The sequence below is a fragment of the Dryobates pubescens genome, chromosome 21, assembly GCF_014839835.1.
Source record: "Dryobates pubescens isolate bDryPub1 chromosome 21, bDryPub1.pri, whole genome shotgun sequence".
In the NCBI taxonomy this organism is placed as follows: Eukaryota; Metazoa; Chordata; class Aves; order Piciformes; family Picidae; genus Dryobates; species Dryobates pubescens.
In genome coordinates this window covers 10,637,221-10,661,731 of record NC_071632.1, presented here as the reverse complement: position 1 = coordinate 10,661,731, position 24,511 = coordinate 10,637,221, and the positions used below count along the sequence as shown (strand labels likewise).

At 54.0% G+C, this 24,511-nt stretch overlaps 1 protein-coding gene across 7 annotated transcripts in view; it reads left to right on the top strand.

Annotated features, from left to right (window-relative positions):
• Positions 1-24,511, top strand: part of MAP4 (microtubule associated protein 4) — a 131,157-nt gene that overhangs the window by 63,924 nt on the left and 42,722 nt on the right. For all 7 annotated transcript variants that reach the window (XM_054171299.1, XM_054171303.1, XM_054171300.1 and 4 more), the window contains exons 5-12: positions 13,230-13,361; positions 15,540-15,650; positions 16,225-16,353; positions 17,155-17,229; positions 18,015-18,143; positions 18,285-19,280; positions 20,018-20,161; positions 21,291-21,461. In XM_054171299.1, coding sequence (XP_054027274.1) covers positions 13,230-13,361; positions 15,540-15,650; positions 16,225-16,353; positions 17,155-17,229; positions 18,015-18,143; positions 18,285-19,280; positions 20,018-20,161; positions 21,291-21,461 — 1,887 coding nt within the window. The remainder of the gene's footprint in view (positions 1-13,229; positions 13,362-15,539; positions 15,651-16,224; positions 16,354-17,154; positions 17,230-18,014; positions 18,144-18,284; positions 19,281-20,017; positions 20,162-21,290; positions 21,462-24,511) is intronic.

The window sequence follows — 24,511 nt, the reverse complement described above, 5'->3', positions numbered from 1 at the left end:
AGAAAGGGCTCTGCTGAAGGGAGGCTGGAGGATTGTGGGGATGGCTAGATGGCACCCAGGAGACATGTAGTGGCCTGAGTGTCAGAATGGCAGGGGTCAGACAAGCTTTGGCATGATGACATTCAAAGTCATGCAGGGCACCATTAATGGGGCATTTAGTGGGATTAAAGGACACTTAATGGGGTGCATGAAGAAGAGCATGACCAGCAGGTCAAGGGAGATCCTCCTCATCCTCTCCTCTGACCTCATCATGCTGCCATCATGATCCTCCTCATCCTCATGCTGAGGAGCAGCCTGCTGCCTGACCAAGTACAACTCCTTTCTGCAGCCCTCAGATGTGCTTTCAGGTGGCTGCTGCAGGTGTGGGTTGTCAGTGCACATCAGACACAGGCTCAGACAATCATCAAGGTTGGAAAAGGATCATCTAGTCCAACCCTTTACCCAGCACTGCCAGGTCACCACCAAACCATGGCCCTCAGCACAACATGTCCACAGCTCTGAAAACCCTCCAGGGATGGGGATTCCACCACTGTCCTGAGCAGCCTGGGTCAGGCCTTGACAACCCTCAAGGCAGGGAAATTGTTCCTCATGTCCAAAATAAACCTCCCCTGGGGCAACCAGAGGCCATGTCTTCTTTTCCTGTGACTTGTTCCTTGGGAGAAGAAACCAACCCCCACCCAAAGCTACCTTTCAGGGAGCTGTAGAGAGCCAGAAGGTGTCCCCTCAGCCAGAGATGCCCTGGCTGCAGAGATGGTGCCATGGCTGCACTGATGGTGCCACAGCTGCAGAGATGATGCCCTAGTTGCAGAGATGATGCCCTGGCTGCAGAGATGCCCTGCAGTGCATTCACTCATTCTCAGTCTGGCTGGAGTTTCACAGCCATGGAAGTCTTCTGATCACCCTGGAGATGTCCACTCTGCTCAGTGTCAAGCAGCAGGAGCAGCGGCGCTGCTGGGTGCCCAAGCCCCAGCTCTGTCAGGTCCATCTGGGTGAGGCAGGTCAGTGGCAGCCCAGAGAGCTCAGGGACAGTTGCTCTCTATTTTATATTTTGCTTTCCATCTTGCCTTTGTGGTGTGGAGCTGGGAGCTCCTGAGCCATCACCAGCTGTCCTTTTAAAGAGCTGAGCTGCTTCCTTCCCCTGCTGTGCTCAGTCCCAAGTGGCTTCTCGGTGTGGTAGGTCTTGGCTGGTTGGTTGGTTTCACAGAGAAGAGACTATTGATGAGGTTTGGGGTTTTGTTTGAACCATAGAATCACAGAATCATTGAGGCTGGGAAAAACCTTCAAGCTCATGGAGTCTATCCCAGGACTCCCAAGTCACCACCAAACCATGGCCCTCAGCACCAGATCCTTCATGGCTTTGAAACCCCTCCAGGGATGAGGACTCCACTACTGCCCTGCGCAGCCTGGCCTAGGCCTGGACAGCCCTTAAGGGCAAGAAATTGTTCCTTATGTCCAACTTAAACCTGCCCTGGAGCAACTTGAGGCCCTTTCCTTCTGTCCTATCACTTGTTCCTTGGGAGAAGAGACCAACCCCCACCTGGCTCCAGCCTCCTTTCAGGGAGTTGGAGAGAGCCAGAAGGTGACCCCCCAGCTTCTTCTTCTCCAGACTAAACAACCCCAGTTTCCTCAGCTTCTCACCAGACCCTTCACCAGCTTTGTTACCCTTCTCTGGACCAGCTCCAGCCCCTCAATGTCCTTCTTGGCGTGAGGTGCTCAACACTGACCCCAGGATTTGAGATGTGGCCTCACCAGTGCCCAGTCCAAGGGGACAACTCTCAAGGGGCAGAAATTGTTCCTCATGTCCAACCTAAACCTCCCCTGGGGCAACTTGAGGCCGTTTCCTCCTGTCCTTTCCCTCATTCCTTGGAAGAGGAGACCAACCACCACCACCACCCAAAACCTCCTTAATGTGGAATTAATTCCTAGAAAACTGGCTGGCTCTTCCCAGGGCTGTAAGTTGAGCTGATTTCAAAGGAGCAGAGCCAGCATCTCATTTTTAACTCACTCTCTAAGCAGAAGCTTCCTGAATAAATAGCAATGGAATTGTGGATTCCTCCAGTGTTATGCAAATGGCTTCATGCTTTGATGTCCCTCAGTGTCATTAGTTTGACACGAGCTGGAATTAATGGCCATGAAAAAAAATCTCAATTCCAGCTCTGGCAGAGAGGTTTCTGCTGCCTGCTGCTGACTCCTCACGTGAGCCGCGCTCGCCGTGGGATTTTGACGGCAGAAAGTAGGTCAGGGAGATGTGAGTGAGCAGGGGCTGGGGCTGGGCTCCGAGCTCAGCACCAAACAAACAAGACTGCAAGGCTGAAGGGAAAGAAGTGAGGCTATTTTAAGCCCTTCTCTCTGTTCTCACCATCTCTGCTTCTGCAGAGCCAGCAGATGGGGGCTTCTGTGGCCACACGCCCACAGCCGGGCCGGGGAAGCGGCAGGGGAGGGAGGGAGCCGTGTGTGTGTGTACAGAGAGATTCATCCGTGTGTAGTGACATCTTCCCAGGGTGACAGCATCCATCAGCACTTCTGAATGGCTGCTCTGCAGCTCAGGAGGAGATGAAAGTGCCCAAATATGTAGGTCAGAAGAAATGAAGCGTTTGGAAGCTCAGCAGCCATCAAAGGCTGACAGATCTGGGGATGGAATTACTGGCAGCGTGTGGCTGAGCACAGAATCATAGTAGAGTCATAGAATGGTGGGGGTGGGAAGGGACCTCTGGAGGTCACCCAGTCCAGCCCCCCATCCTGGGCATCCACAGCAGCTTGCCCAGGATCACAGTGGCCAGGTGGCTTGGGAAGCTCTGCAGAGGAGGAGACTCCACAACCTCTCTGGGCAGCCTGGGACAGGGTTCCAGCACCCTCACACCAAAGAACTTCTTATGTTCAGTTTGTGCCCATTGTCCCTTGTCCTGTCGCTGGGCACTGGTGAAAAGAGTCTGGCCCCCCACCCTTGAGGCATTTGTGAACACTGATCAGATCCCCTCTGCTCACAACCTGCTCTCCTTTACAACATGGTGACTTTTGCAGAGGTTCTGCCCTTCCCTGCATGCTTGGGAAGTGTTGGAGGTGTCCCTGCTCAGTGCAGTGGGGTTGGTCTCTTCTCCCAAGGAACAAACAGCAGGACAAGGGAAAATAGCCTCAGTTTGCAGCAAAGGAGGGTGACATTGGACATGAGGAACAGTTTCTTCCCCTTGATGGTTGTCCAGGCCTGTCTCAGGCTGCCCAGGGCAGTGGTGGAGTCCCCATCCCTGGAGGGGTTTCAAAGCCTTGGAGACGTGGTGCTGAGGGCCATGGTTTCATGGCACCCTGGCAGCGCTGGGTCCATGGTTGAACTCCATCCCAAAGGTCTCCTAGCCTAAATAATTCTGTAACTCTGATCCTCTGGCAGGGTGGAAGATGAAATGGAAATCAAGAAAATGTGCTGGAATTGGTTATTTTCAGTCAAGTGAAGGTAGGAGCATCAGGGAGGAAGGGACAGTGAATTAAAATTCATCGTGGCAGTTGGGGGTATCATGAGGTCAGTCCCTTGGGAAGATGAAGCTCCACCACACTAATGAAGGCAAATGGTGCCTGTGTCTGGGGCAGGCATTGGCAGACTCCCACTAAGGAGGCTGTGCCAGGAGGCTGCAGAAAAGGAAGGCAGTAATCAAAACAGAAGCAAGGACTTGGAGCCTGAGAGGTTTCAAACCTTCACCGCGTATGGAACAGGATTATCTACAGCTCCTGAAGGACATGGGTCTGCAAGGGGCCTTTGAATTTATGAGATGTAAGAGAAGACTGGGAGGAAGCTGTTAGAGATGGAGGAGACACCTGTGCAAAACAGGTGCAGCCTTCAGAGCCTTGTCCCTTTCAGCTGTGTTTCTGACTTTTGTGTGGTGCTGTATGGACCTTGTTTGGATAGAACCACGGAATGGTTGAAGGGACCTTCAAAGCTCCTCCAGTCCAGCCCCCTGCAGTCAGTAGGGACATCTGCAACTACAGCACGCTGCTCAGAGCCCCATTCTGCCTGACCTGCAATGGTTCCAGGCATGGGGCATCTCCCACTTTTCTGGCCACCTTGGGACAGGGTTTCTCCACCCTTGACTTCAAAAATCTCTTCCTTCTCTCTGCTCCAAATCTCCCTCTTATAGCTGAAGCCATCACCCCTTGTCTGGGCCCAACAAAGATGCCAAAGGGGCTGTGCCTTTTGTCCCTGTCTGTAGCTGGTGACATTTAAATAGCACACCTGAGATCCTGCCCACTCCTCAGGAGCTGGAGGGGCTTCTATTGCATGGTGTCCTCTGGCCTGCATTGCAGCTGAAGGAGGAACTCCCAGAGAAGCTTTTGGAGGCTGTCTGGAGCACAGTCAGGAGATAGCCTTTCACAGAATCACCAAGGTTGGAAGAGACCTCAAAGATCATCAAGTCCAACCTGTCACCACAGACCCTATGACTAAACCATGGCATCAAGTGCCACGTCCAATCCCCTCTTGAACACCTCCAGGGATGGTGACTCCACCACCTCCCTGGGCAGCACATTCCAATGGCAAATGACTCTCAGTGAAGAACTTTTTCCTCACCTCAAGCCTAAACTTCCCCTGGCACAGCTTGAGACTGTGTTCTCTTGTTCTGGTGCTGGTTGCTTGAGAGAAGAGACCAACTCCCTCCCGACTACAACCACCCTTCAGGTAGTTGTAGAGAGCAGTAAGGTCTCCCCTGAGCCTCCTCTTCTCCAGGCTAAACAATCCCAGCTCCCTCAGCCTCTCCTCATAGTGCTTGTGCTCAAGGCCTCTCCCCAGCCTTGTTGCACAGCCAGGCCCAGGGAAGCAGCAGGCACGTCCTGGCAGGAGGGCTGTGTGCCAGGAGGTAGAGCCACTTATTCTGCTCCAGTTGCTTTTGGTGACACCTTGGCTGGGTGGCTCTGCCCAGTGTCTGTCGAGCAGGCAAATGGAAGAGCAGGCTGGGGCCGTGGGGGCTGTGAGATGTTCCACCCAGCCGTGAAGACACATCCTGAACATCTTCTTCATGCAGAGAGCAGTCATTGGTTGGGCTGTCTGCTGTGGCTATGGGGTGAGAACAACTCTGAGGCTCTCTCCTGATCTTAAAGCTGAAGAAGCAGCTTTAAGAGCCCTGATCAGTCCCCTGGTCCTCAGTTCCATAGAGATCACCCTAAACTCTAGAGGTATCTTGTGGCACGTGTCAAGGTCAGGGCTTGGGTGTCACCAGCACAGCAACTGCAGATCCTTCTCCTGCCTCTCTGTTCTGCCCTGCTGAGGCCACATGCAGGTCCAGTTCAAAGAGACAAGGAACTTCGTGAGCAGAGTCCAGGGGAGGCTGGGAAGCTGCTGAGGGGCCTAGAGCATCTCTGTGAGGAGGAAAGGCTGAGAGCCCTGGGGCTGCTGAGTCTGAAGAAGAGCAGCCTGAGAGGGGATCTGATCAATGCTCAGCAAGAGATAAAGGGTGGGGGGCAAGAGGCTGGAGCCAGACTCTTGTCAGTGGTGCCTAGGGACAGGACAAGGGGCACAAACTGGAACCCAGGAGGTTCCATCTGAAAAGGAGGAGAAACTTGTTTGGTGTGAGAGTGCTGGAGCCCTGGAGCAGGCTGCCCAGAGAGGCTTCCAAAGCCACTTGTCCATTGTGATCCTGGGCAAGCTGCTGTGGGTGCCCCTGCTTTAGCAGAGGGGTTGAACTGGATGATCTCCAGAGGTCCTTTCCACCCCGCCACCACGTTGGGATTCAGGGATCTCTGTAAGCTCCTCACTGAACAAATCCTGGTGCTGGCTCTTTGCTGCTGCTTCTGCTCTTCTCAACAGCTTCTGCTCTCAAGCATCCTGCAGTTTTGTGACCCTGGGTTAACCTGGAGCATGCTTGGCCTTCTCCAAGCATGCCATGTCTGAGATGTCGCTCCAGCCTCCCCCCCTGCCCTGCTGAAGTTCTCAGGGTGTGTTTTTGCGGCAGCATCGCCCCAGTCAGTGCAGAGCTGTGCAAAGTCGGTACAGGCCCTTTCAGGGGACATTGTCTTCTCCTGCTGCCAATGAGGGCTGACAGCAGCCTGGGTCACAGCTCCTGCTGCAGACTGCAGCGTCACTGCCTCGTGGGCACAGCAGAAGGGACGTGCTCCCTGCTCAGAGCAGCGCTGAGGGGCTGTGGTGCACCACAAAAACTCTTTGGAGCTTCCTTCCTTGTGCAGCATCCCAGCACCCTGCGCTCTGCCGCTGGCTTCTCGACTGCTCGGGAGGTCAGGAGGCTTTTGTGGGACATAAAGCAGCTTGGATCAGTGTGAGACTTTATGGAAGGGCAGGTGATGGTTTAGACAAAAGTGTCCTCACTTGTCATTGTTCCCTCATCATCCACACTCACAGACCTGAGCACTGGTTCTCACTCCAAGAGTGCTCTCACATCCAGGGGCTGCAGCAGGTCCAGAGAAGGGCAATGAAGCTGCTGAAGGGTCTGGAGAACAGGGCTGGTGAGGAGCAGTTGAGGGACCTGGGGTTGTTGAGCCTGGAGAAAGGGAGCCTGAGGTGAAACCTTCTGGGTCTCTGCAACTCCCTGCAAGGAGGTTGAAGCCAGCTGAGGGCTGGTCCCTTGTCCCCAGTGTCAGGTGATAGAAAAGGCCTGAAATGAGCAGGAGTGTGGTTCTGGATGGAGGAATCGAAAGAGGGCATCAGTTGGAAGCTGCCCTGCCTTGTCAGTGATCTGTGAGACATCTCCAATAACATCTGAGAAGTGATCACAAATTACTCACTTCCTGAGCATCTGCCATTCCCAGTGGGAAGCAGGAGCAGGAGGACAAACAATGCTTGGAGAGCAATTAGAGCTGAGGGTGGGAGGTGTCCTCTGCCTGCAGGCCTGGCTGTGGCTTTCCATTTGTCATGGACACAACCAGTGCTGGAGAATCACAGAAGAGGTTAAGTTGTAAGAGACCATTAACCTCATGGAGTCCACCCATGAACCCAGCACTGCCAGGACACCACCAAACCATGGCCCTCAGCACCACATCCCCACAGCTTTGAAACCCCTTCAGGGTTGGGGACTCCACCACTGCTGTGGACAGCCCGGGCCAGACCTTGACAACCCTCAAGGGGCAGAAATGGTTCCTTATTTCCAACCTAAACCTCCTCTGGGGCAACTTGATGCCCTTTCACCCTGTCCTGTCACTTGTTCCTTGGGAGAAGAGACCAACCCCCACCTGGCTCCAGCCTCCTTGCAGGGAGAGCCAGAAGGTCTCTCCTCAGTTCTCCAGACTAAACAACCCCAGATCCCTCAGCTGCTTCTCACCAGCCCTGCTCTCCAGACCCTTCAACAGCTTTGTTGTCCTTCTCTGGACCTTCTTCAGCCCCTAAATGTCCTTCTTGGAGTGAGGGGCCCAAACCTGACCCCAGAATTCAAGGTGTGGCTTCTGTCCAGTCCAGGGGAACTAGCCCTGCCCTGGCCCTGCTGGCCACACCATTGCTAATCCAAGCCAAGGTGCTGGTGGGCACATGCTGGCTCATGTCCAGCCACTGTCACCAACCCCCAGGTCCTTTCCCAGAGGGTAGTTTCCAGCAACAGGAGATACCTCTTTAGGAGGAATAGGTAAGGAAGAAGCCCTCACATTGAACTTCAGCAACTGCCTGAGTTTTTCCCTGATGATTTTCTTGTAATTTAAAGCCAAATGTGGACCTTGGGTTGAACTTTGGAGTCCCTGACTTTGCATCTTCCTGGCGAGGAGCTGCTGGCTCCGGCGGCCGTCCGCGCCGAGCCGCGTTAGCATCCCTGTTATGTAAGAGCAGGGCATGTCAGGAGGGAAGCCAGGAGATGCTTCTTGACTTCTCAGCACCATCTGACATGCCCTGTGGTTTCCTGAGGACCTGTCATAGACTCCTGAGCTGCTTCTTCCTCCTGTCCAGCTCAGTGGTAGCTTTTCATTTGCTCCTCACTGTGGCAAGTTAAAGTGCTTAGGTTTGGGTTCAGCTCTGGTCCTTGGTGGTTCAGCTTTTCTCTTCTGCAAGACAGGAAGGTTTCCTGCAAAAGCATCATCCAGACTGCCTGTGAAGGTTTGGGAAGCTGGGAGAGATCTCTGAGCTCCTAAATCCCACACCCTTGTTCAAAGCAGGGGAACCAGAGGAGGCTGCTCAGGCTCTGTCCAGATGGGTTTTGAGTTGTCTTCAAGGATGGAGACTCCACAGCCTCTCTGAGCAACCTCTCCAATGCTCAATTTCCTAGAATCCTGGAATGCACTGAGTGCAAAGGGCACTTGAAAGTTCCTCCAGTCTGACCTCCTGCAGTCAGCAGGGACATCTGCAACTAGAGCAGGTTGCTCAGAGCCCCAAACAACCTGACCTGCAATGATTCCAGGGATGGGGCATCTCCCACCTCTCTGACAACCCAGGCCAGGCTCTCACCACCCCCAGCACAATAAAACTCTTCCTTTTCTCCAGTCTGAATCTCCCTCTTTCAGTTCAAGCCATTACTCCTTGTCCTATCACAACAGGCCTTGCTTAGAAGTCTGTCCCCAGCTTTCTGATCAGCTCCTTGAAACACTGAAAGGTCACCAGAAGGTCCCCCTGGAGCCTTCTCTTCTCCAGGCCGAGCACCCTCATCTGTCCCAGCCTGGCCTCACAGCAGAGGGGTTGCAGCCCTCCTATGATTTTTGTGCCCCTTCAGTGTTTCCCCTCAGAACTGGCCACAGGACATGGCTTCTGCTGGTCCTGTGTGGTGATTCCATCCCAGCAAAGTTGGTGTCCAGTTAAGGTCCTGAGCAGTGCTGTGATCTGGACAAAGGAGCTTTCAGAGCAGTTCTGGGAAGGAAGCTCTTAAGCTTCTCTCTCTCTGTGCCTGGCTGGGTGCTGCCAGGGACATCTCTGGGCTGCAGACTCATTTATTTTGAAGATACTTAACCTCCAGCTAGAGATCTGGTCAGTGACCTACCAAGATTAGCATCTCCTGCAGGGAAAGGGCTTTGTCACAGTAATCCTCTCCGAGGAGTGCTCCTTGCTGGAGGTTCACTCTCTGCTCTCCTGCGTGCTGGTGGGGGTGTGTGGGTGCGGATGGGTTTGATCTCCCGGAAGGCTGAGCGCAGCAGGCTGCCCGTGCCCCTGCCCTAGGGTGCCAGCAGTGCTGTTCTGGGCTGATCAGCTTCTGGAGTGGCTGGTGGGACCCTGCTGACCTTTGCAGAGCAGATGATGAGCACACAAACAAACCAAAGCCGTCAGCAGCCCTGCTGAACGCCCTGCTCTTGCTCCGGAGCCTGCCGTGGCAGCAGCTCAGGGAGGGAGCTGCTTGCATGGGATCCCAGCTGGTCCACTCAGAAGCCAGTCTGCTCTGTAAGTACAGCTCCTGCCTTCTGCCCAAGCCCTTGGGAGCTCTTCTCCTGCCTGCCTTTGTAGCGTGGCTCTCTCCACCTCCCTGGAGAACAGCTCTGGTGAGGAGCAGCTGAGGGAACTGGGGTTGTTCAGTTCAGCCTGGAGAAGAGGAGGCTGAGGGGAGACCTTCTGGCTCTCTGCAAATCCCTGCAAGGAGGTTGGAGCCAGGTAGGGGTTGGTCTCTTCCCTAGTATCAGGTGATAGAAGGAGAGGAAATGGCCTGAGATTGTGCCAGGGGAGGTTTGGGTTGGACATGAGGAACAATTTCTTTGCTACAAGAGCGGTCAGGTGTTGGAGCAGGCTGCCCAGGGAGGTGGTGGAGTCCCCATCCCTGGAGGTGTTCAAGAAAGGTGTGGACATGGCCCTTGGGGACATGTTTTGATGGCCATGGTGCTGTCAGGTCAATGATTGGAACTGATGATCTTAGAGGGCATTTCCAACCCAAACCATTCTATTATCCACCCCCCCAATGGGATGGTCACCTCCCAGAAGCTTTGGTGCTGCCTGCAGTAGCTTTGCAGGTCTGTGGGGGCTGTCCCAGGGATGTTTCACGTCATCATTTCCTTGTCTGCAGGCACAGATTCCGTGTGAGTCGCGCCATAGGAGCTGGGCCACTCGGTTTGGTTTGCCTTTGTTGGTGTTTCAGCACAGATCTCAGAATCACAGGATGTTAGGGGCTGGAAGGCACCTCTGGAGATCATCCAGTGCAGCTCCATGCCAAAGCAGGGTCATCTAAGGCAGGTCACACAGGAACACATCCAGGTGGGTCGTGGAAGCCTCTAGAGATGGAGACTCCACAACCTCACTGGGCAGCCTGCTCCAGGGCTCCATCAGGCTGTGTGTTTTGGGAGGGTCTGCAGCACTGGGGCTGGAGCTGAGAAATCCTCTTTTCCACCATCCTTCAGCCCCTGTTTCTGGGATGCTGGTTTTTGGGTTCCACCAGTGTACTTGAATAAGGAGGAACTGAATATTGGGACAAAGGGGGGACAACAGAGCAGCTGGAAGTGTCCACTTCAGGACAGATGATGCTGAAAACCACTTAGGGGCCATCCAGGGAGGCTTTGCTGACCCTCAGCCATGCAGCAGACCTTGTCCTGGGCTGGCACAGCAGAGCTGAGCCTGGCAGAGCACATGGCTGCAGGGGGGCAGCCAGCTGCTGCCATCTCAGGAGCTTAGCCAGCCCCTGGCCTCCAGCAGCTCGCTGGGCTCCTTCTACCATCTGTCTTCCTGCTGGAAGGCCTCAGTGGCTCTGGGCTGTTTGCATCCTTGGTGTCTGCTGTGGAAATGTTGTGTGGAAGGGACAGGAACTTGGGGGGTTGTTTCTGAGGACTCGGCAGAGGCACCTCACAGCTGCTTTGGAGGCACCTTCCAGCTGCTTTTGGGGGGCTTCTGCAGCTGGACTTGTCCTAGAACTAGGGCTTTGCAAACAGCAGCAGGGGTTTGCTATAGCCAGGGTGCTGGGCCCTCTCACCTAGACCAGGCTTTTCCCAGGAGATCCATGAGGTCCCTCCCAGCCTGGGATTCTGTGAATCAGCTGTTGGAGGAGCTGGGTTTCATCTGATGTCTCCTCTAAACATTTCTCTTTCCACTTCTTTTTTTGCTGCTGCTTGGCTTGCTCCTGCCCTTCCAGAGAGGTGTGTGGTGGAGAAAGGTTCCCTCTTCCTCAGGGTTGAATTCAACCTGGCTTCTTTAAAACAAAACAAACAGGGAGAGTTTACTTCTGGCTGTGACCCTACTTGTGTGTTCTTCTGTCCACAACACCATGGTGCCAACACCTCTTGGTGGTCTGGTGCTGACAGACTGAGCTAATTCTATTGCTTGGTCTTGGGGGGATCTGCAGCTGAGCCAACCTTGGTGGGGTCAGGCCAAAAATCAGCCTTGAGAAGGTTCATGTCAAATGGGTCCCACCAAAGCCATGAAGGCTCCAGGCTGGAGGCAGAGTGGCTGGAAGCTGGCTGGTGGAAGAGGACCTGGGGGATTGACTGACAGCTGAAGATGAGCCAGTAGTATCTTCTCATGGTCCCCAGGGGTTCTTCCTTCACCTCTCCCCTTCCCACCTTCTTCCTCACACACAGGGGGAAGCAAAGCTGTGGTAAAGCCTGGTCTGAGAGCTTCTGTCCCCTCCCTGCTGAAGTCACCCGTGTCAAACACAGTCACTTAGCAGAGTAATGGCTAAAAGGCACTGGCAGCAAAGCAGCTTCCCTGTGCCAAGCCAGCCCTGCTGTAGGATGCTTGGAACATCTGTGGGCTCGGAGCATGAGAGGCAAAAGTGACTCCACTGATGGTAGATGGAGCTCCTCAGGGCTTGCTTTTCATGGCACCATGGAATTGTTCTGCTTGGGAAGGACCTTCACAATCCTGGAGTCCAATCATTCTCGCAGCCTACCGAGGCTGGGGCTAACCCATGTCCCTCAGCACCACCTCTCTGCCTCTTTGACGCACGGTCAGGGGCGGGCTGGAGGCGGTGCAGGCCTATGAGCTGCAGGCTCCCAAGGCCAGCATCAGCAGGCAGATCCCATGTCCTGCTGTTACCTGGGGACACCATCACTGCCTCCATCTCCATGTAGGGAGAGGACTCCTCGGCCTGTCCCCTGCAGGTGACTGCCTGCAGGGAGTCAGAGCTCAGCAGCTCTTCTGCCTTGCTGGGGAGCAGCTGGGAAGCCCCAGCCAAGGTGTGCTCTGGTAATGACTCCAACTGTCACCTGCTGCTGACCTTGCAAAGGTTGGGACCCCAGGGACACTGGATGGCACTGAGCTCCAGGCTGTAATTAAGACATGAGATAGTTCTGCATTGCTCTGAGGAGGTGACACAGTTCTGACTGCAGGGAGGTCCCTCCTATTCTCCTGAGAACTGCATCTGATGAAGCTGCTGCAAGCACTGACTGACTGGGCTGCTGGAGTCTCCTTGTGTGATGGGATGCAAGCCCAAAACCCACAACAGCCAGCTTGCATCTGGCTCCTCATCAGCCACTTGGAGAGCAGAGTTATGACAGCTGCTGCTCCTTGAATCTCTTCCACCTTGCTGTGGATTGCCAGTGCCAATGGAATGGAGTTCAACCAGGCCAAGGGCTGGGTCCTACCTTTGGGTCCCACCAAACCCATGAACTCTCCAGGCTGGGGGCACAGTGGCTGAAAACTGCCCAGTGGAAAAGGACCTGAGGGAGTTGGTGACAGTGACTGGAGATGAGCCAGCATGTGCCCAGGTGGCCAAGAAGGCCACCAGCATCCTGGCCTGGATCAGCAGTTGTGTGGCCAGCAGGGGCAGAGTAGTGATTGTCCCCCTGGGCTGGGCACTGGTGAGGCCACACCTCAAATCCTGGGGTCAGTTTTGGGTCCCTCACTCCAAGAAGGACTTTGAGGGACTGGAGCAGGTCCAGAGAAGGGCAATGAAGCTGGTGAAAGGTCTGCAAAACAGGACTGGTGAGGAGCAGCTGAGGGACCTGGGCTTGTTGAGCCTGGAGAGAAGGAGGCAGAGGGGAGACCTTCTGGCTCTCTACAGCTCCCTGAAAGGAGGCTGGAGCCAGATGGTCTCTTCTCCCAAGGAACAAGTGACAGGACAAGAGGAGATTGCCTCAAGTTGCCCCAGGGGAGGTTTAGGTTGGACCTGTGGAACATTTTCTATCCCTTGAGGGTTGTCCAGGCCTGGCCCAGGCTGCCCAGCACCATGGTGGAGCCATCATCCCTGGAGAAGTTTCCAGGCTGTTGAGATGTGGTGCTGAGGGCCATGGTTTGGTGGTGCCCTGGCAGTGCTGGGCTCACGGTTGGACTCCATGAGCTCAAAGGTCTCCTCCAGCCAAACTATCCTATGATTCCATGTCTCTCTGTTACCTGTTTGCCTCTGACCTCACAGGGTGCAGGAATTTAGTTTAACTTCATGTTTCACTTCTGACCATGTCCTTTTCTTCCCTCTCAGTGTTCCCAGGAGAAATCATGGATGAGAAGCTGTCATACAAAGAGTTCCTCGACCGCCACGACTCCTGGACGATGGACGACAGGGACCTGTGCTTCGAGGGCCAGCCTGTCTTCAAACCCATGGAGATGACTGGTATGCCTGTGCCCAAAGCTCTGCCAGCAGCTCTGCTCTGCCTTGTGTGACATGACAGAGTCCTTCCCTCTGGCCTCCAGGGTGGCTTTGTTCTGCTGCCTGCTTCTCATCCCTCAGTTCTTTAGGATGTGTTACGCTGCCTCCCTGCCACGTGTGAGATGCTGACACCAGAGCTCACAGAGCACATCCAGCCCTGACATGCCCTGAAGCTCTGTCTGGTGCTTCAGAATGGAGCAGGTTGGAGTGAGAGCTCAGAGAGCCTGGTGGGCAGCTCTGCCCCTGGCTCAGCTCACCTGGTGACAGCAGCTTCTGAGTCGGGTCACAGATTAGCTGCTCTTGAATAGAAACAGAGAAGCACAGAATGGTTTGGGTTGGAACAGACCTTTAAGTTCACAGAGTCCAACCATGAGCCCAGCACTACCAGGTCACCACAAAACCATGGCCCTCAGCACCACACCTCTGCAGGTCTGAAACACCTCTAGGATGGATTTCAGCCTCCCTGAGCAGCCTGTTCCAGGCTCTGAGAACGCTTTCAGTGAAGAAGTTTCTTCCAATGTCCAGCCTAACCCTCCCCTGCTGCAAGTTGAGGCTGTTGCCTCTTGTCCTGTCACTTGTTCCTTGGGAGAAGAGACCAACTCCCACCTGGCTCCAGCCCCCTTTCAGGGGGAGCCAGAAGGTCTCCCCTCAGCCTCCTTTTCTCCAGACTAAACAACCCCAGGTTCCTCAGCTGCTCCTCACCAGATCTCTTCTCCAGAACCCCCAGCAGCTTTGTTGACCTTCTCTGGCCACACTTCAGCCCCACAATGTCCTTCTTGGAGTGAGGACCCCAAACTGAGCCTAAGAGTTGAGGTGTGGCCTCACCAGTGCCCACTCCAGAGGGACAATCTCTGCCCCACAGCAGCTCTGTGCCTCAGTGCAAACCACCCCAAAACTGTTGCCAGCTCAAACCCAGCTTGCCCAGCTCTCCAAAGCTCCAGGTCCAGCTGTCACGTAGCCACCCCTGCAATGCAGGTTGGTGAGCTCCAGAGGCAGGCTGGGGAGCTGCTGAGTCTCCTGAAAATTAGATGAACCTTGTGTAAGCTGTCTCTGCAGAGGGACACCCTTCCACCCAACCTCTTCCACCCCATTTTCTCTCTGAGAAAGCTTTTAAGAACCGACCTGCTGACTCCTGGAGGGGAGCAGCAGTGTTTGTGCTGCCCAGGTTGTGGCAGGCAATAAATCTGGGGGAGATGCTGGCTGAAAGAGGAGAAGGCTCTTTGGTTAAAGCATTTTTGAGCACCAGAGAGCTGCTGGGTGATGATGTTCTTGCAGTCTGGATCTCACCATCTCTGGGAGGTTCTGTGTTGTTACAAGGGTAGGGAATGGTTCAGGGGACAACTGGAAGGAAGGAGCCAGTGGTTTCTAAACCAGCAGTTGGGGGTTTCCCTCCCATCGCTTTCTGAGGTTGGTGGAGTTGTGCTCAACAGGCAGATGACACCCTTGGTGATTATGAGGCATTTCCATACCCAGACCATCACCTGATCTTCTTTGGCCTGACTGGTGTGACATTGTGGGTTATCTACTGGATGAAACCACATTTCTTGGAATCCTGGAGTGGTTTGGGTTGAAGGGACCTTCAAAGCTCATCCAGTGTGACCCCCCTCAGTCAGCAGGGACACCTGCAACTAGAGCAGGTTGCTCAGAGCCCCAAAACAACCTGACCTGGAGTGGTTCCAGGCATGGGACATCTCCCACCTCTCTGGGCAATGTGGATCAGGCTCTGACCACCCTCAGTGTCAAACATTTCACCCTTCTCTCCAGTCTAAATGCCCTTTGTTTAGTTCAAACATCAGCCCTTGTCCTACCACAAGAGGCTTAGGAACCCCTCTGAGCAACCTTGGGCATGACTTCTGAAGGTGTTTGCCCCTAGTGAATAATCTGGGAAGCAGTCTGATGGTGATGTCAAGTGCAGCTTCATGGAATCATGGACTTGTTTAGGTTGGACAAGCCCTCTAAGATCATTGAGTCCAGCCTTCAGCCCAACAGCCCCCTGGCCATCAGACCATGTCCCCAGGTGCCGTGGCCACGTCTCTTGAGCACCTCCAGGCACACCGACTCCGTCGTGGGTTTTAAGCAACCTTACTCTGCACCCTGTCCTCCACGTGTGGTGACACTGACCTTGTTCTTGTCTCCTTCCAGACCCCTTCAGCATGCACAGAGGGGAGAATCTGCCTGATTTGTCCTTCCCTACTGACATGAAGAGCATGCCCATGTTCACAGACCGTGTTGATGCTTCCAGAGACGTCCACGGTGAGTCCCTCCTCGGCGTGTCGATGCGGTGCTGAGGGACGTGGTTTGGCAGCAGGCTGGGTACCATTGGGTTGATGGTTGGACTCAATGATCTTAAAGGCCGTTCCCAGCCTCAATGATCCTGTCATCCTCTGACACAGAAGTAGGTACAGAGGTGGCCACAAAAGGGGTCAGAGGCCTGGAGCACCTCTCCTATGAAAAAAGGCTGAGAAAGTTAGGGTTGTTCAGTCTGGAGAGGAGAGGGCACCAGGATGACCTTCTGGTGGCCTTGCAGTGCTTCAAGGGGCCAACCAGAAAGCTGGGGACAGACTTTTGAACAGGGCCTGTTGTGACAGGACAAGGGGTGATGGCTGGAACTGAAAGAAAGAGATTCAGACTGGAGAGAAGGGAGAAATGTTTGACACTGAGGATGGTGAGAGCCTGACCCAGGCTGCCCAGAGAGGTGGGAGATGCCCCGTGCCTGGAACCATTGCAAGTCAGTTTTTTTGGGGCTCTGAGCAGCCTGCTGTAGTTGCAGATGTCCCTGCTGACTGCAGGGCAGATGTGATTAACAAATGGCTTTGTATTTCCTTAGCACCACATGGACCTATGGTAGTACCTGAACAACCTTTCCTGGGGCCCCTCTATTCTCCTGCAGAGGCTTTGGACCCTTCAGCCTTTGTTGGCCTGGATTCAACTGCAGAATTTCTGCAGGACAGAGCAGGTAAGAAGGGGAGGTTCTGCTGTCAGTGTTTAAGGAGGTGCAGCTGGAAAAGCTGGGTTTGCTGCTCCCCAAGAATACCTGAATCCCAGCATGGTGGGATTAGAAGAGACCTCTGGAGATTGCCCAGTCCAACCCCCTGCTAAAGCAGAGTCACCCAGAGCAGCTTGCCCAGGATCACAATGGCCAGGGGAGTTGGAAGCTCTCCAGACAAGGAGACTCCACAACCTCACTGGGCAGCCTGGGCCAAAGAAGTTTGTCCTCCTGTTCAGATGAAACCCCCAGGTTCCAGTTTGTGCTCCTTGTCCCTTGTCCTGTCACTGGGCACCACTGACAAGAGCTGACCCCATCCTCTTGCACCCCCCCCCCCCCTTTAACTCTTGCTGAGCACTGAGATCAGTCTTGGTGGGGGAGCTGATGCATAAAATGAGCCAAGAGTAGGAAGTATTCCATCAGCAGTGACAAGTTTTAGTTCAGTGTGAATGTTCTGAAGATATCAGGGGATCACAGAGTGGTTGAGATTAGAAGGAGACCTCTGGACATCATCTTGTCCAACCCCCCTGCTCAAATAGGGCTACCTAGAGCCACCTGCTCAGAAGAACTGAGGAAAGAAGTTGCTCTGTTGGGTGCTGGAGTCAGTGGTGGTTAGAACTCTCCACTGGTAACAATCACAGAGGGACCTGATGTCTGGTACCATTCTTGATGAGAACTGAGAAGTTACCTGAGCAAGAACTCACAAAAGAGCAGAGTCAACTGAAACACTCAAGTGTCAGCAGCAGGACTGAATGGGTTTGTTCTCCATAGTGCCTGAAGAACATTGGATGGGAGCTCAGCATGACATGAAGGGACCAGATGCCTCTTTCTTTGTTGAGCCACCAGGTAAAAACTGTTTTGACTTAATCTGCAGGAGCTGTCTGTGGAGGGTTTGTGCACAGCAGATGCAGAGCTTCTCTCCTGCTCTGCCTTTTCAAGGCATGCCAGGCTGTGATGGAGTGAAGTGGGACCTGACCAAGAAAAGCACCAGTTCTGGTTCTCAGATCAGTTGAGAGCAGAAATGTGTCTTCTGGAGAGATGCTCTCTAAGGCATTTCTTGGTTTAGTGCTGCAGGGGGTGGTTACAGACTCTGTGCTTCTGATGTAGGGTTACAAACTGTCAGGAGATACCAGTGCCACAGCCTTCTGGGCACATGTGGTGCAGCAGGTGTGAAGCAGGTCCTTTCCAGGGGTGATGAGGTGTTGAGTTAGCAGATGTGTGCAAAACAGGACCTCCAGCAGCAAGCTGTGTGGGTGCCAGACTGTGTCAGCATTCTCTGAGTCTCCACTGGTGAAGGTACCTTAACTCCCAGAAGAAAGAACACTGGTCCTAGGTAGAAAGTGTTTGTGGAGCTGGTGGCTCTGCCTGGGGCTCAGGGTGGAGCTGGGCTGTTGGGATTGTTCCTCAGGTGTCCCACAGCAGCTGCTTCTCTCAAGATTCCACTCTAATTGACAATTGGAAACGATAAAACCCAGTTCTGCTTGGGTGTGACCTGACTGGGATGATGAAGTGGTGAAGCTGACTCACTAGGGCCTCAGCACCTTGAAAGGGTGATTAAGGTCATTGGCCACTCCAGGAGACAAAGCTGAGACCTTTCTGAGTGTTAACCAGCCTTGGTTTTGTACCCTCAGTGCCCCCAGCAGTGACTGAAGCAACCAAGCCAAGTTTCCCAGAAAGCCCTGTGGCAGTGGCTCCTGCTTTTGTCCCTCCAGCAGAGACAGTGTCCCCTGGAGAGCCTCCAGCTGCTGATGGACCAAAAGGTGCAGCATCAGGTAAAGTTCCTCCAAGACCTGGATCTTGGAGATCTTTTCCATCATTAATGATTCCATGACACCCACCCTTCTGCCAGCTGTCTCCATTCTGTGGCCTTGGTTGACCTCTCTGATCTGTTTGTGTGGCAGATGCAGCCTGTGTCCCTGACTTGGATGCTGTGTCCATCTCTGCAGACAGAGCTGGGCCCACCCTTGCAGGGGACACCAAGACTTCTCCATCTCTGGATGCTGGATCTGCACCTGCAGCAGGAACCAGCCCTTTTCAGGCAGTGGATGCAGGGTTTGCTCCTCCCTCAGAAGCCAAGTCTCCTCACGGTGTCCACGCTGCACCCTCTCCAGTGGCAGATACTGGTTTCATCCCAGCAGCAGATGCTGCATCTCATTGTGCTACAGATTTGGGGTTTGCCCCAGCAGAAGATGCAGGGTTTGCCCCAGCAGCAGATGTGGGATCTCAACACCCTGTGGATTTGGGATTTGCCCCAGAAGCAGATGTGGAATCTCACCATGATATGGATTTGGGGTTTGCCCCAGCAGCAGATGAGGAATCTCACCATGACATGGATTTGGGGTTTGCCCCAGCAGCAGATGTGGGATCTCACCATGACATTAATTTGGGGTTTGCCCCAGCAGAAGATGTGGGATCTCACCATGGAATGGATTTGGAGTTTGCCCCAGCAGAAGATGTGGGATCTCACCATGCTGTGGATTTGGAGTTTGCCCCAGCAGAAAATGTGGGATCTCACCATGCTGTGGATTTGGGATTTGCCCCAGCAGCAGATGTGGGATCTCACCATGGAATGGATTTGGGATTTGCCCCAGCAGCAGATGTGGGATCTCACCATGGAATGGATTTGGGATTTGCCCCAGCAGCAGATACTAAATCTCACCATGTTGTGGATTCTGAGTTGGCCTCTGCAGCAGAAGTCAACCATCATCATGCTCTAGATTCTGGCTTTCCTCCTGTAGCAGAAGAAAAGCCTTTTCCTGCCATGGATTCTGGGTTTGCTCCTGCAGAAGTCAAGTCTCCCTCTGCAGCTGACACCAGGGTGGCTGTATCTGAAGAGCTGATGACTTCTGAGTCTTCTCTTGAGCAAAAGAAGTCACCTTTGGATGAGCCTCCTGCAGGTGAGCATTGAAGATGGAAAGCTTTGCTCAGACTTGGTGGACATGGCACATGGTGTGAGGAGGCTGCTGTAGGGTGGTGTAGCACTAGCAGCAGCACTCCTGGAAGCACCTAGTGATGGCTACAAGATGGACAGTTGGCACAAGACTGGCAAAGAAAGAGCTTGAGTTTGTAGTAGTCATGATCAGAGAATCACAGAATTGTTTGGGTTGGAAGAGGTCTTTATGGTCATGGAGTCCAACCCCAGCACTGCCAGGGCACCACCAAACCATGGCCCTCAGCACCACATCTACACAACTTTGAAACCTCTCCAGGGCTGGGGACTCCACTGCCCTGGGTGGCCTTTTTCTCCTCATGTTCAGGTGGAACTTCCTGGGCTCCAGTCTGTAGCCAGAAGCTCTTTTTCTTTCCTTCTAATGCTCTTCAGTTTAATGAAGGAATTGGTTCCTAAAGAAAAGTTTGATCCAAAACCCCTCTGGGAACGGAGGGCGTGAGCAGCAGAGGTGGGTGAAGGAAGCAGGAAAGGGCAGACAGTGTAGGAGGGACAGGCTTTAGCAGAACACTTGGGCTTTCAGGAGGGAAGAGCTGGTAGGTGACCCTCAAAGGCTGATTCCCACTGTTTGGAAGGTGAGGGAAACATTTTGTCTGCTATGGAAGGTTGGGGAAGTGCTTTTGATCTTGATGAATCTGATCTCAAATAACAATAATATTAATTTTATTCTTTACATTCCATTTGCAGAGTCAATTGCAAATGTGGAACAAGAGCACAAAGTCCCAGAGGCTTGTCTTGATCTGCTAGAGAAAGCTAAAGACAGCAAACCACCTCCTAGCCCCCATGAGGAGCATCTTCCAGAGCAGACCAACCATGTCTCAGAATCAGCAGGTGAGAAAACCACAGAGTCCAACTGGAGCCAGCAGTTTGCTGTCAGCTGGCTCTGCCTCACCACCCAAAGCTGTTCTTCACAAACAGTTCTCCTGGCCTGAGCAAGGGCAGATTTAGACTGGAGATTAGGAAGAAAGTCTTTGCAGTGAGGGTGGTGAGACACAGGAGCAGGTTGCCCAGGGAGGTGGTGGATGCCCCCTCCCTGGAGGTGTTCAAGGCCAGGCTGGATGAAGCTTTGAGCAGGCTGGTCTAGTGGAAGGTGGCCCTGCCTATGGCACAGGGGGGTTGGAACTGGATGATCTTTAAGGTCCTTTCCAACCCAAACCATTCCATGTATCAATGAAAGGTTTGATTTCAAGAAGGTGATGAGGGTGTGCTACCCTGGGGGTTGTTAGACATGGACCATGGACTGAACTCTTGAAACCACCACCACAGAGCCTGTCCTTGTCTTCCTTACCCATAGCTGTACTACCAGTCTCTGTCACAGTTTCTATCTCTGGTTAAAATGTAAATGAACTTAGCTGCACAAAGAATCATGGAATCAGTGAGGTTGGAAAAGATCTCCAAGATCATTGAGTCTAACTGTTCCAAACCCCCTGCCATGAGCAGGGACACCCCCTACAAGACCAGGTTGCTCAAGGCCCCATCCAACCTGGATTAGAACAGTGCCAGGCTTGGAGCCTCCACAACTTCTCTGGGCAACCTGTTCCAGTGCCTCACCACCCTCATAGGGAAGAATTTCTTCCGAAGGTCTCATCTCAATCCAGCTTCTTCCAGTTTGAAGCCATCGCCCCTTGTCCTGTCACTCCATCCCTTTGTACGGAGTCTCTCCCCAGCTCTCCTGCATCCCCCTTCAGGTACTGGAAGGCTGCTCTAAGGTCTCCCTGGAGCCTTCTCCAGGCTGAACAGCCCCAACTCTCTCAACCTGTCCCTATAGGTGAGGTGCTCCAGCCCTCTTCACAGCCTCCCCAGGATCCTCTCTAACAGGTCCATAGGCAGCAGATTGCTGCTTCCTACAAACTTCAACCCTGCTACAGATAAAATGGAGCCTAAACCCTTCCCAAAGGCTCACTTCTGAACTACAGCTTCCTGGTTTCCCAAAAACTGAAGCATTTTGTTCCCATTTCAGCTCCAGCAGAAGCAAAAGAAGTTGCTGCACTAGAAAACAAAGGCACCCCTGCAGAAAAACCTGCTCCTGCTGTGGATGTCCCTGCTGCAGAGCCACAGAAGGAGGAGGCTGGACACAACCACGTGCAACACGCAGAGCCTCAGCAGGAGAGAAGCCCGCAGGAGCCCACAGGTAGAACATAACCACCAGTTCCCTCTGGGGGTGGAAATGTCCCCTGTGAGCTGTTGTCCTGTTCCTCCTGGCTGTGCTGCCACTTGAGGAAGCTGAAATCTCTCCTGCTTTGCATTCACTGGGGGGTTCTGCTTCTGCTGTGCCCCTAAACCCTGCCCTCCTTCAGTGCTCCTCTTTCTTCATCTCCATCTTCACTTCTCTAAAAGGCCCAACATGGGTGCTCCCAGGATTTTGTCACTGGGACTGGCTCATGTTTTCATTCTCACCTCCTTTTTCCTTCTTAGCTTTTTAGTTTGGTGTTACAAAGGGCCATTAGTTCTCACTGCAGTATTCCTGGTGAGGAATGTCCTTCCCAATGGAGCGTTGGTATTCCCAAAGGAAAACGTCACCCTTGCCCTGCTCCACTAACCCAGCCTCTCCCAGGAGCTGCTCTTGCTGCTGACACCTCTGACTGGGGGGCTGATGGTGGGCCAGGGCTGAGAAAAGTCTTGTGGTCTCCTCAGACGGATGGCTTGGAGCTAAGGAAACCTGGTGCTGCTGGTGATGGGGCGCAGCAAACCGCTCCTGCTGCAGAGGTTCTGCCTCCTGCTGCTCCCCCTGTGGTGCTCGGGGAGCCTGGGCTCTTCTGCTCCCCCTTCCTTGCTCCTTCTTCCTTCCCTGGGCTTCATCTTTCCACTAAAAACTTCTGTTCCCACATTTTGGAAGGATGCCAGCTGGAGATATAAAAAGCGCCGGATCTGTTCTCCGGCTGAGACCAAACGGATCCTTCGTGCATTTTTAAGGCCTGGTGGCATGTCCTCACAGGACCTGCTGCTTGGTGCTGGGCTGAGAGCAGCTCCCAGCCAGGAATCAGGCAATCCTGAACAGCTTCGATGTCTTTATCGGTGGGGTTTGTGTGTCAGGCTCTGCCCCAGCCCTGCTGAGGCAGCTGTGGAGCTGGTGCGGCGGCAGCGCTGGTAAATCCTGCCCGTGTGAGCGGCGTGGAGAGCTTCAGGTGGCTAAGCTGCGTAGCGAGGGATCTGTAGCTAGTTAGTTTGTGTGCTGAGCAGCCCGCAGCCTCCTCGATGTTTGAGCAGCCTTCCTGTATTCCAGGTCTCCCCACTGCACAAATAAGGCAACCTCACAAAGCGAGTGCCCGCGGGCTTGGCAGAGCAGACCCTGCCCCGCTGCCTGTTGCACGTGGCCCGGAGGAGCCTGCGGTAGGTGTCCCCCAGCAGAAGAGCGCCGAGGCCGCGGCAGAGGCCTCTCCCGCGGTGGAGCTGGGGCGTGTGGCTGCAGCCCCGCCTCGCAGTCGCGTTCCGCACGCACGGCGGCCGCCCGGCGCGGCGCCGGAGCCGGCGGAGAGCGGCAGAGACCTGCCGAGGGACGGCTGGGCTCTGGAAGGTTCTCTGGCCGTTGTGAAGAAGAAGAAGAAGAAACCAAAACAAAAGAGAAACCAGCTGCCGAGAGCAATGGAGTTCTGGGATGGAAATGCAACAGGCTCGAGAGCTTCCAGAGCTTCTCCCTGTCCCCCGGCGCCGGCTGAGGCCGGCAGAGAGCAGGCAGCTCCCTCGGGAAGCAGAGCCTGGGAGAAGCCAAAGGATGCTGAAATAACAACTGAGGAGCAAAAGGCCACCTCAGTGCCAGCACCAACAGAGCGGTCCCCAGCACCCAGTGTGCCCTTGGAGTCCCTGCTGGGTGCCAGAAATGGGGACATCCTGAGACCAGAAGAAAGGAGAGGGGACAGTTTGATGTTGCAGTCAAAAGGCAAAGGAGAAGAGGTTCCCCTGGAGCAGGTAGGCAAGAACAAGGTGGGAGAATCTGTGACAGCAAAGGGGCCAACCAAGCCCATGGGGAGAGAGTTTCTTGATCAAGAGAAGTTGAAGCGTAAGAAGGCAGAATGTGCTGACCTGGCAGCATCAGCTCCAGAGGTGATCAACCTAAGCAAAGCAGAAACTCCTCTGCAGACCAAACCTCCCAGCTTGCTCCTTTGTGGTGGAGGTAAGGAGGCCAAACACATATCTCCCAGTGAAACTGTCCACCCTGAGCTTCAGACTTCCAGTGGTTCACTGGAGGCAGCAGCAAAGAAAAGAGAGAGCCATGGGAAAAGCAAAGGGGCTGAGAAAGAATCCTTCAGACAGCCCAGGGAACTTCCTAAGGAGCTAAAGGCAGCTGAGGAACCAAAACCAGTGTCCTCTGATAGGTGCCTTGCTGTTGACTGTGGTACTTCAGAGGGAGCACTGAAGACCCCAGGAGATGCTCCTGAAGTGCCTTGCACACCATTGGCTTTAGCAAACCCCAAGGAGGTTCATTCTTTGCAGAGGGAAAAGGCTGAGGGGTTCCCAGAACAACCACTTCATCTGCCAGCCAAAGGTCCCACCTCTGCTGGGGCAGGGGACAGGGGGACAGGAGCAGATTCTTCTGAGAAAGCCCCAGGGCCAGGATCTCCTGCCTTGGAGCAGCAGCCTGGGAAAGATCCCAACCTTGCACAGGGCATGGACAGACCTAAAAAGAAGCATGGGGAAGGCAAAGTCAAGAAGATCAAAAGCTTCCCTGAGCAGATGGAAGGTGTCAGCAAGCTGAGTGATGGGGAAAGGGCAGAGGAGGCTGTCAGAGACACAACTTCTCCTGCCAGGGGCCGAAGTTCTGCCCATCCTTACCCTGCAGACAAGCCAAAAAAGAGGGGTAGTGATGGGAGAAGTAAAAAAGGTGACAGAAGTTTTTTCCAGCAGCCTTTTCTGGAGGGTAAGATGGACCCAGGTAGTTTTGCTGAGATGGATGAAGCCCAGGGAGTTGGTGCTAAAGGCAGAGAGAGGAGCTGTGTCACTGCCCAGTGCTCTCAGGAGAACGCCTCCGATGGAGCCAACAGCCAAAGGCCCAGTGGAGGGGCAGCAGGGGAGCCCAAGGAAAACACTGGGAGAAGTGAAGTAGCTGGTGTGTGTGCTTCAGCCCAACCCTTCCTGCTGGAGAGCAGGAGAGGAAGGGAAAAGCATCTTGCTGTGGCTGACAGCAGCAGCCAAAAAGAGGTGGGTTGGATTACACAGGGCAGAGAGGCTGGAATGACCCCAGCA